General features: G+C 34.3%; 3 protein-coding genes across 5 annotated transcripts in view; all 3 read left to right on the forward strand.

The window, feature by feature from the left end:
* The first annotated feature begins 1,673 nt into the window (after nucleotides 1-1,673).
* The window catches only part of LOC125658930 (uncharacterized), a 55,962-nt gene continuing 46,524 nt past the window's right edge, over nucleotides 1,674-11,111 (forward strand). For all 3 annotated transcript variants that reach the window (XM_048890392.2, XM_048890391.2, XM_056149681.1), the window contains exons 1-3: nucleotides 1,674-1,779; nucleotides 1,988-2,078; nucleotides 10,190-10,325. In XM_048890392.2, the coding sequence (XP_048746349.1) occupies nucleotides 1,725-1,779; nucleotides 1,988-2,078; nucleotides 10,190-10,325 (282 nt within the window). In that variant the 5' untranslated portion in view covers nucleotides 1,674-1,724. The remainder of the gene's footprint in view (nucleotides 1,780-1,987; nucleotides 2,079-10,189; nucleotides 10,326-11,111) is intronic.
* Nucleotides 2,254-5,543, forward strand: LOC125655886 (zinc finger protein 862-like). Its single transcript, XM_056149680.1, has 5 exons — nucleotides 2,254-3,091; nucleotides 3,214-3,513; nucleotides 3,789-4,252; nucleotides 4,463-4,581; nucleotides 5,414-5,543. Exons 1-5 carry the CDS (start codon nucleotides 2,551-2,553, stop codon nucleotides 5,421-5,423), a joined length of 1,434 nt encoding a protein of 477 aa, XP_056005655.1. The 5' UTR covers nucleotides 2,254-2,550; the 3' UTR covers nucleotides 5,424-5,543.
* LOC125654252 (uncharacterized) lies at nucleotides 5,420-6,656 on the forward strand. The gene is made up of 5 exons (XM_056149683.1): nucleotides 5,420-5,543; nucleotides 5,652-5,913; nucleotides 6,105-6,213; nucleotides 6,290-6,373; nucleotides 6,478-6,656. Exons 1-5 carry the CDS (start codon nucleotides 5,434-5,436, stop codon nucleotides 6,630-6,632), a joined length of 720 nt encoding a protein of 239 aa, XP_056005658.1. The 5' UTR covers nucleotides 5,420-5,433; the 3' UTR covers nucleotides 6,633-6,656.

The raw sequence follows: 11,111 nt of genomic DNA on the forward strand, positions 1-11,111 counted from the left end.
GCGTGCAGGGTGCGCAAAGTTTTCAAAATTGAAATTTTGTTGTAAAAATTATAAATTTTCTCTTGAAATTCTATACATTTTTTACTGTAATTCTATTTTCAAAACTAAATGTGTACATTATGTGGTATCTAAGGAAAGCTAGGGCCATATTCTACTTAATGATAATCAGATTATCAGTTTCAATGCATGTTGGACACCATAAAGGCGTATTTAGTCGAGATCGGTTGTGTTATTTTCATCATGGCAGCCATCTTGGATTCAAAATGGCCACCAATGTCGAAATTGAAGTGGCTAACTTTCTTTTTCCTAAAAGTGATATCTATAGAGCATTTGTGCAAAGTTTCATGCTTGTACCATTAAGTGCAAGATTATTTTTTTTTACAGATTCTGCCCCACTATTACATCATGACCATACACTGCTTACGAGAAAACCACACAAGGGGCACATATAAATGTAATTAGTGACTGAAATATTTTGTTCAATTATACTATTTTTAAGTCATTACACTTAATTTTTAGAAAAATTCCTCAACTGGCAATTGATTGCAATCAAAAATTGTAAATTTTCTATTTATTCCTCATTTGACACCGACAACTGAGGACCTCAATGTACTGCACGCCCTCTGTAATCAGGGGGAAATAACTCGCATAGCGTTATGAAAAATGTAGGCCATTCCTGGATCCGCCCCTGTACACTTCACATGCGGTAAACGCAAAATCTTCACCCGGGATTGAATCCATCACTGTAAGATTTCCTTTGGCGGGCTTCCGATATAGGGAGAATTCCTTTAAGTATTCAAACTAATGGGGAAAAAACTTTAGAAAGATATATCTCTTTTTCAACGATTAAGAGATATCTCTTATACATTGAGAGATATCTCTCTAGGAATTCTTAGAGATACCTCTTTAAGTGAAGGAGATATCTCTCAAAGTAAAAGAGATATCTATCAGAGTAAAAAAGATATCTCTTTAAGTGAAAGAGATATCTCTCAAAGTGAAAGAGATATATCTTAAAGTATAAGAGATATCTCTCTAAGTGAAAAAGATATCTCGATTTCTAAGTGTAATAGATATCTCTAAAAGTAAAAGAGATATCTCTCTAAGTGTAAGAGATATCTCTCTAAATGAAAGAGATATCTCTTTTTTAGAGGTTTCCCGGCGTGATTTTAAAGCATCAAGATCAGACCTCCAGTATTTTATTGAAAATTGTCTCTAGTATATTCAATTTGGACATGAAATAAAGCATGCATATACAATTCAATATTATTGATTGTAAGATATAGATCTATACATGTACATAAGTTCCAAAAAAATTTAATACTTTTTTATGTAGATCTATATATTTTTTTCATTGATACATTTGCAAAAAAAAAAAAAAAAAAAATACTGTTGTCCTATCAATGTTGAAAATATAAAAAAAAAGTTGGAGTCCTATCAGTATGGAAGGCAAATAGAAGTGTGTCTTATCGTATTTTTGCCCTGGTCCCAACTGCCCAATAAATATTGACCCCCCCCCCCCTTTCCCCACTAATCATTTTTTTTGTTCCTTTTAAAATTCATGTATTGAAAATAAAATAAAATGAGATAAATGAACAGATAAATAATTAAATGGATAAATAAATAGATAATAAAAAGTACACGTTTTCAATTTTATCCGCTTTTTGGTGCTCGACCGCACATGCAACAATTTTAGAGTGGTGTCCCTTAGTACCAATTTGGAGCACATGAAAAATAACATGGCAAACATCAGCAAGTCTGATTTGTTAAAAGCAATTAAAGGTATGAAGCATAGTTTTGTAAATTTTTGTACTTGCATGATGCTGATATTAAATAATCTTAAGACATTTGCATCATCTTCTGTAGAGCACCGTATATATTTGTAAAAGGTGATTTTATATGTATTCGGTGTGTTTACCTTTTATTGTTTTTGCAACGTGCGCGTGCAGTATTCAGGGTTTATATGTGTTGTTTTGTATTTTATTTAAAGAAATTGTCAAGGGAAATGATCTTTCATCATTGTCAGCCAAAAAAGTACGAAGAGCTCTAGAGGAGAGGTTTAATGTGGACTTTACAAACAGGTTTGTTAAATTTTTAATTTTAAAAAAAAGGGGGGGGGGGTAATGTTTAGGGTTGCTCACACTAATAATTAAAATAAAGAATGATAGTTATTGCCAAAGCATTCTAATGCTATTGATGAATAGTTTGGAAATGAACATTTACAGCACAGTGCCATAAATGAATCGATTTCCAGTGTTTCCGAAGGTTCGTCGGACCGTCGGACAAGTCCGGTAAAAATAGACTCGGTCCGGTAAAAGTTAGAATCGTGACGGACCAAATGTCCGGTAATGTAGAGGCAATGAAAACTGGGAGAATAATGATAAATGAATAAAATAAAATTGAAATTCAAAACATGTTCATCTTTTCCATGGATTCCTAAAATGGTTTTCAAAAAGTGTCGTTGTTATCGTACTCCAACACGGGATCGTCGCTTCTAAATATATCGGGTTCGACATTTACATACAGTATTTTAGTTCCGGTATAAACCGTGAAATGTTGGGACTGAAATTTGTTGAGGGTGCTATACCAGGAAAAAAACTAAAGCTTAGCAATCCCGATTCAACGAAAAACAACAAGAATTACGAGGCGAAAAGACCTCCACGAAAATTTAACCCAAAATGGAAGGAGGGGCGATCATGGCTGACTTACAACGACGAGAAAAGTGCAATGACTTGTTCAGTGTGTGTCGAGCGTTATGCTTCAAAGTCAGGTTCCAATCGTACCCCAACTGGAATAAGCTCAAACTTAAAAGGTCAGAACACCTTTTTAGACGGATGCACAAATTTCAGAGTGACTGCTGTGGTCGACCACGAGTCCAGCGTTGCTCATAAAAAGGCCATAGAATTTCAAAATGCGTCTGCTAAGACAGGGTCGGATATTTTGACCAACACTTCTGCCGGCAAAGCTTTACAGTCGTTAAGAAAAGCTGAAAAAGACAGACTTGTTTTTTTATTTCGAAATGCTCATGCTGTTATGAAGCACAATCGGCCAATGCGTGACTACACATGGTTGTGTTCATTGGATCAAGTTAAAGGTAAAGTACATGTAAATTTTTATATTATATGCTGGTCTTACGTCTAAAAAATCTCTAGAACTTGTGTTTTCTTGTTATGAAATATCAACCTAAAATAGCTTATGTAATATTATATCTTTAAGGTATTGATCTAGGCGGCACATATATCAACGACAAAGCTGCCATTGAATTTGTGAAGTCAATAGCTGCTACCGAGAGAGACAACACTGTAGATTTTCTCAGCAAAGTCAACTTTTTCTCTATCATGATGGACGGATCAACTGACATCAGTGGTGATGAACAGGAGGCACTTTATTTGCGGTTCTCCTTGCATGGAAAAGTCACAGAGAGATTCCTAGCAATTGGAACACCAAATAGCACCTGTGCAGTTGACTTGGAATCCTTTTTGATGAAGGTGTTTACTGATTGCAGGATTGATAAAGGTACATCTTTTTGAAGGTAGTGGTACATGTCTATGTTATTGTTGAAATTACATATATATGCTCTGTCACAATATGCAGTGACTAATCTGAAATCACTACGTAAATTATGCATAACATTCAAATATCTAAAAGAAAAGGAATTTAGTTCATTCAGTCAGTCCTGCCACTATTTCAGCAGAGACATGACGAAACGAAAGTTAATAATTAAATTTTATCAAAAAACAATGTATAGAATTAGAAACATGATAACATTTGGTTGCAATTACTATTTACAGCAAAACTGGTTGGAATGGGGAGTGATGGGGCCTCAAACATGGTGGGGAAAAAAGGAGGACTCTCTGCTCTGTTGAAAAACAACATTAACGATGAACTTGTTAATGTCCATTGCTTTGCGCATAGACTTGAACTGGCGTTCAGGGATGTACTCAAAAAAAGCAAACTGTACGATAGACTTATGACGTTACTGATAGGTCTGTACTATTTTTACACAAAACAGTACAAAAACAAGCGGGGGCTACTTGATGCTATCAGAGCTTTAAATGTGAAGGGTGTGGTGCCTACAAAGGTGACCGGAACACGTTGGCTAGCCCATTTGTTCCGTGGGATGAACAACATGATGCGTACTTTCCAAGCATATGAGGCACATCTCTGTAGCCTGAGCCACAAGAATCCTAAAGCAGAGGGCCTGGCAAAGATCTTGTTGAGGAAAGACCTTGTGTGCTTTGTTCTTTTTCTCCAGGTTTGTACTTTATAGAATAAATCAAACATTAGTCCGACAATTGGTAGATATGGTAACTATTCAAGAAATCAAATGTCTCATAATTACGACAATAACTGAGAGCTGATAAATTCTTTAAATTAAACTGTATCAAACATCATCATACATGCATAAAGCAAATCTCCACATTCCATCATCTTCATGTGTGTTGTCATCAAATTTTATTAACAGGAAGCTTTAGAACCTCTCATGAGACTGTCGCTTAAACTGCAAAAAACAGAATCCACTGTGGCTGATAGTGTTATTTGGGCAGAATCCACCATAGAGTTGTTGGAAGAGTTCAAGACCAGGTAAGACTCACTGAAGTGTTAACACTCTGAATCATTCATGTAAATTTTATGTATAAAATAAAATCAATCTCATTTGTCTCTTTAAATAATACTGAGATGCATGTGAAAAATGTTTTGCTTTGCTTCTTAATCAAAAAGCAATAACATAAGTAGATCAAAAATTACTTTGTCATTTAGGGACCTTAAAAGTGTTTCCGAAATTATGGAAGCAGGCACATATGAGGGCATTACTCTGCGGGGTAATACACCTTCGTTGTCATACAAGAATGAAATTCTTAGTGGGCTCATAGATGCACTGAAAGAGAGATTTGAGTTGGGCGTTTCTGAAACGAATGTTATGAACTCAACAAGAATTCTGCACTTTAAGAATTGGCCAACAGTTGAAAGTCCAGATTTAGGAGGTTATATCAACAAACTTTGTTAAAGTTCTTTGTTGATGTTTTGTTTTAGTTGACACGTTTTGGTTTTATTCAATTAATCATAAATGTTACTGCTTCTGTGTTATTCATATGAATGTGTTTGTCTGTTTACAAATTAATGTAGACTGTAGTGTAAAAGACTTTATATTCTTCAACATACGCATTCAATTGATATGAAATCAAGTTATTAAGTAAACTGGTAAGATATGGTTGTTCTGATAAAGTGCGATTCGCATTATGATGATCATATACTTTATAATTATGTACATTATTTACAATAACAATGACACAATATATGCTGTAATAGTATTGTGTGACTCTGTAATTTTAATATTCACTTATTGACTTAACCATTTGGCATCACCATGTACAAATAAAAGACCTCTGATTTATTATTGTTTATTTCATTTCAGTCTTTGCTGAAACAGAAATAATGACCATTGCCAACCATTACAGCAAAACTCTTCTAAGAGCCATACCAGATTTTTCTGTTCAGGAGACCATGAATGAGCTCAGGCTTTTCAAGAAAATTCTCTACAGAAAGTAGGTTCCTATCCCAGTGGTGATATTAAAACTAAATATCATAATGTTATGACTGGTATGCCAAAATAAAATTTCAGTATCATCATAAATTAATCAATATAATTACAGACATGGAAGTAAAGTTCAGGAATTGAAATGGTGTGATGCTCATGATCCTGAGTTTCCAATGCTGATGGCCGTGATTGAGCTTCTAGGATGCATTCCCCCTACAAGCGTCAGCTGTGAGACTACTTTTTCTCACATGAAACTTGTTAAGACAAGTAGACGAACACGCCTTCAAACCTCTACCCTCAACGATATTCTCATGGTCAAACTTCAAAGTCCACGAGTTACAGAATTTGACCCTACGTCATCTATTGACAAATGGCTGGTAATTCAAATTTAGTATTGAATGACATAATTTGCATTATCAAATTAAAGAAACAATATTTGAATATACATGAATTAATTGATTTTTTTTTTCTCTCAAAACAACTTTGTCAAGTGATGGAATTTCATACTAGCTGATACAAATGCATTATTCTCTATTTGTTATCAGTTGCTTCACATTTTCTACCACAGTCCTTAGCTCTGAAGCCACGTCTGCCAAACTACCAGAGGGCAAAGAAAGCTGGTCAGTCCACCAATGTGATTGATGTGGGATCCTCCATTGACATCACTGAACTTCAAGGTTGGTAAACTTAAATCCCCCTCCCCCCAATTTCTTTCTAATCTCTCAATATTGAAAAGCTTATTTTTTCCCCTAGATTTGTCAGAAAACACAGACATAAATAACATTCCTGAGAGCATGGACAAAGACACAACTGATTCTGAAGCTGATGAATTTCAAGGTATGTATAGTAATTTCGCATATAATTTTATGATTTTTGACAATATTCATAAGTATCACAAGTCAAATTTAATAACAACTACACTACAATTTATTAATTTCCAGGCTCAGCAGAAAACGCAGTTATGGACAACGACGACATGTTTGCTCTAGAAGAAATTTATGAGTCCAAGGATGATGACGAAAACGATCATTATTGTGATGAATTTCGAGATGAACATGATAATTGGGCATTGATGTTTGAGCTAGTTAGAGATTAAATAATAAATATTGGTGCACTGTCAGTTTTTGTTTATTTGTATATGACTTTCGTTCGGTCTGGTAAATCATCATTCGGTCTGGTAAAAACAGAAATTTTACCAGACCGAATGACTGGTAATATAATTTAGACCTTCGCGAACACTGGATTTCAATATTTTTTTTATCAGGCAAAAAAAAAAAATGATGTGTTTATGGTAACCTGGTGAGAAAAAATAGGGTCGGTAGGTCAGATTTTTATTGGTGCTATATTTGTGTACTTGTATATCTTGACAGTTTTAGACAACCTTACTAACTGTTAGGGGTGGTGCTATCTCATGCAATTTCCCCACATTTTTACATTCATTGTTCTTTAGTTGGTAGGTTGGTTATGTTTAACATCTCATCCGAGATTTTTTCACTTATATGGAGACATCACTAATACCGGTGAACGGCTGCAAAAAGGCCTATGCTCGGCACATGCGACCTATGAGCAGGGAGGAATCTTCATTGTACCATACCTGCTGTGATATGGGGCCTCGGTTTTTGCGGTCTCATCAAATAGACAGCCCCATTTAGTCACCTCTTAAAACAAGCAAGTGGTACTGAGGACCTATTCTAACCTGGATCCCCACGGGTTCTATAGATTGATGTCATGATATTGTTTGAAAACATCTATAAATGCTGTGGAAAAGTTGATGTTAAAAGTTTCAGTAGTCATATTTCTGCAATTGTTAGTAGAAGTTTTGAAATCATGAGCAAAATGTCCAGATGTTTTATGATATTATGATAATGCTTTAGATTTCATAAAAATTGGAGCAAGAATGAATTCAGAAATATTTTTTTCAAACTAAAAGTATATTTCAATGAAATATATATAGCATAAAACATGATAGTTTACTCATTTGTATGCTGTATATTTCTGTGGTATATTTATTTACCTCGGACAGAAGTTTTAAGAACAAGTCCAGTACAATTGCGTTGGCTAAATCTTTGTACTTTTCCTATGATTTGAAAGTACAAGGACTAAAATGTATGCAATGAATTCCTACTCTAATGCATGCATAATTTTATAAATGTCATAATACAGCCATTTCTTTAAAAAGGCAAGAAAATGAGTCATTACTTATGTGGCAACTTTTACTAAATAGAAAAGGCTATCAAAGGTTTTAATCAACATAGAACTTATATACTTTTATAAAATGTTATATAATATGTAACTAGTGGTGTTCCAGTCATCAATTATAATCTAAAATCAGTCGATTGTTGGCATATTCTAAGCGCTCGATTATGAAATTTTATTCCAATTATTAGCTCACCTGAGCTGATAGCTCAAGTGAGCTTTTCTGATTGCCTGTTGTCAGTCGTCTGTAAACTTTTCACATTTTCGACTTCTTCTCCAGAACCACTGGACCAATTTCAACCAATCTTGGCAAAAAGAATCCTTCAGTTGGGTAAAGGGTTTTCAAGTTTGTTCAGATGAAGATCAAAAGGGAGATAATCACAAAAATAGGATGGGGTCATTTAGAAATCTTCTCAAGAACCACTGGGCCAGAAGACAACTGTAGTTCTTGAAGAATATTCCAGCTGTGACTTATCTATTAACTTAAAAAGTTTTGTTTATAGTATGTGTGCTGTGCATGGAAGCGAAAGACATTGGTCTATATCTATGCACAGGGAATAAAGCATGTTTGCATGGTTGGGTAGACATACTTTGGATTCAGTCAGACATATAAATGAAGGACCATCCATCAAAGGGAATCTTGATACTAGCAATGCCATGAGTGAATTATGTAGATAAAAACTGCTTTCAAAGACCAGTGTTACTCTGCATGTGCATTTTGTATTCAATTTGTCAATAGATTTGTTATTATTTTTATTTTTTGATAAATTGAATTCCTCTCGTCCTTTTTCTTTATTGAATTTTAATTAGAAAGTTGGTGACATGTAACTTTGATATACATGTACAGGCATATAACTGAAGCACATGACATCCGGTTTTGGCGCATAGACCCTTATAAAAATCATATTGGATTTTATATATGTAATTAAAGCATATAAAGGTAGTAAAGGAAACACAAATACACACAGAAAATATTTATTTACACTATTTTAGCAATAGAAACAAATGTAAACTTAGAAAATATCTATTTACACCTTTTCAGTAGTTAAATTACTTCATTATAGAAATTCTAGATTATTAGTTAGTTACAGTAAACCTGCAATCATCGATTATGAAATTTCCACCAATTCCCATCACTATTTGTGGTGTTTTTCCTTTTATAAAAGGTGTACAATAACTGGAGATACACTAGTGGGCGGGACCATCATTTGCTTTTTTTTTTTTTATGATACGCTATAATTGTAGAGCAGAAGACTTTTGAAAATTAGTAAATTTTTGGCATTTTTTGTCCTGACCCTAAGGCCCCAGGGGAGCAGGAATCCTGAAATTTACAATTTATGCCGCTTGTCCCAAAGATATCATAACAGAGTTGCACAGAATTAGATTAGAAGTTATTTTAAAAGAAGTTAGACATTGTGAAAACACATTGCACGACAGATCTATACTGACCAATACGGGCAATTTTCGAGTTGCCCAATAGTTCTTCTCCTTTGTGGAACTCTTATGCACAGTGAAACGCGAAACATACTTTTGTCCACACGCGGTGGGTACAAAACGCTGTCTTCATATATTGCATAAAGAATCATCCTATGATGCATCCATTGTGCATTGTGCAACCACCCAAACTGCTGGGACACAATTTTAGTAACTAATTATGATTATTTGATAATGAAATAGCTCAAACAAAAATCAATAAGCTCCATCTTTCTTTGATTAAAGTATCACTTTTGCAGAAGAGAAAATAAAAAATAAATTCAAATTTAATTTAATAGTCTAATTCAAACAAATATTATTCTTCATAATTTTTATGGTCAGTTTCATGTATACCAACGGCTGATATAAACAAAATTTACGCTTTCATAACTTATCCTTTATGAGTGTGTGTGTGTATATATATTTATATATATATATTCAGTGATTTTTTTCTACCCACTGATACTGGTACCGGTACCCATTCAATTGGGAAAAATAGCGTCAAAATCGAACAAATTGGAAATTTTCTACCAATGTAATGGCAAATGATTTTAACTAAAAGAAAAGAAAAAAGAGAACAAAACAAGAAGTAGTGAATTGGGAATTTTTAGTCTCAAAATTGTTTTTGGCATTGGGAATGTTATCGTTTATCAGTACCAGTTATATAAGGAAAAAAATCGCTGTATGAATGTGTGTGTGTATATATATATATATAATGTGTGTGTATACATAACTAGTCTATAATATATGTATACATCTTGTATCCACCCAAGCATTCAATAGAATACTGAACGTAACTCCATCACAGAAGAGCTGATATCTCGGAACTTGCGTATTTCAATAGGTCACCTGAGAGTGCACATGTATGACACATAGTGGATAGATGGTCATGTTTGTGAATTAAAGAGACTGAGTCACTTTTACTTCAATTGTAAGTATTAACTGTTCAAAAAATCAAATTAATTTGAAGGCCATTTTTAATAGGAAGAAAGAAGTGGATGCTGCAACAATGGAAATTGTGAAGCAAATGACTGAAGCAGGTTCTGGTGCAGAGGATAGTGATGATAATGTAGAAGAGGCGAAGAGTAATGGTACTAACGAGTCATCGGACAACGATCTGGTATATAACATACACACTAGAAATCAATTTTCCTAAAATATATGACAAGGGAAAGTAACTGTTATTCACTATATATGTACTGGTATGAGAATATGAAGTAACTGTTTAAGAAACATCTTTTGAAATATAAAAGCCAAGGCATTAGCCAAAATATCATTTCATGTCCAAAAAAAAAATATTCTAACATGAGTCATTTTGATCTTTAGAATAACAGTGAGCTGCATCAGGAAATCCAAAACATCTAAACAATTCTAAATAGATTGGGAATTTACTGCACATTTAATTTGCGCCTTTTTAGCTCACCTGAGCTAAGTGAGCTTTTCTGATCACCTGTTGTCTGTCATCTGTCTGTAAACTTTTTACATTTTTGACTTCTCCAGAACCACTGGGCCAATTTCAACCAAACTTGGCCAAAAGCATCCTTGGGTGACGGGCTTTCAAGTTTCTTCAAATGAAGGGCCAAGTCCCTTTCAAAGGGGAGATAATCACAAAAATGCAAAAATAGGGTTGGGTCATTTAAAAATCTTCTTCTCAAGAACCACTGGGCCAGAAGAGCTGAAATTTACATGAAAGCTTCCTGACATAGTGCAGATTCAAGTTTGTGCAAATCATGGCCCCCTGGGGTAAGATGGGGCTACAATAGGGGATCGAAGTTTTACATTCAAATATATAGGGAAAATCTTTAAAAATCTTCTTCTGAAGAACCACTGAGCCAGAAAAGCTGGTATTTACATGAAAGCTTCTTGACATAGTGCAGGTTTAAGTTTGTTCAAACCATGTCCCCCG

Source organism: Ostrea edulis, chromosome 9 (genome assembly GCF_947568905.1).
Source record: "Ostrea edulis chromosome 9, xbOstEdul1.1, whole genome shotgun sequence".
In the NCBI taxonomy this organism is placed as follows: Eukaryota; Metazoa; Mollusca; class Bivalvia; order Ostreida; family Ostreidae; genus Ostrea; species Ostrea edulis.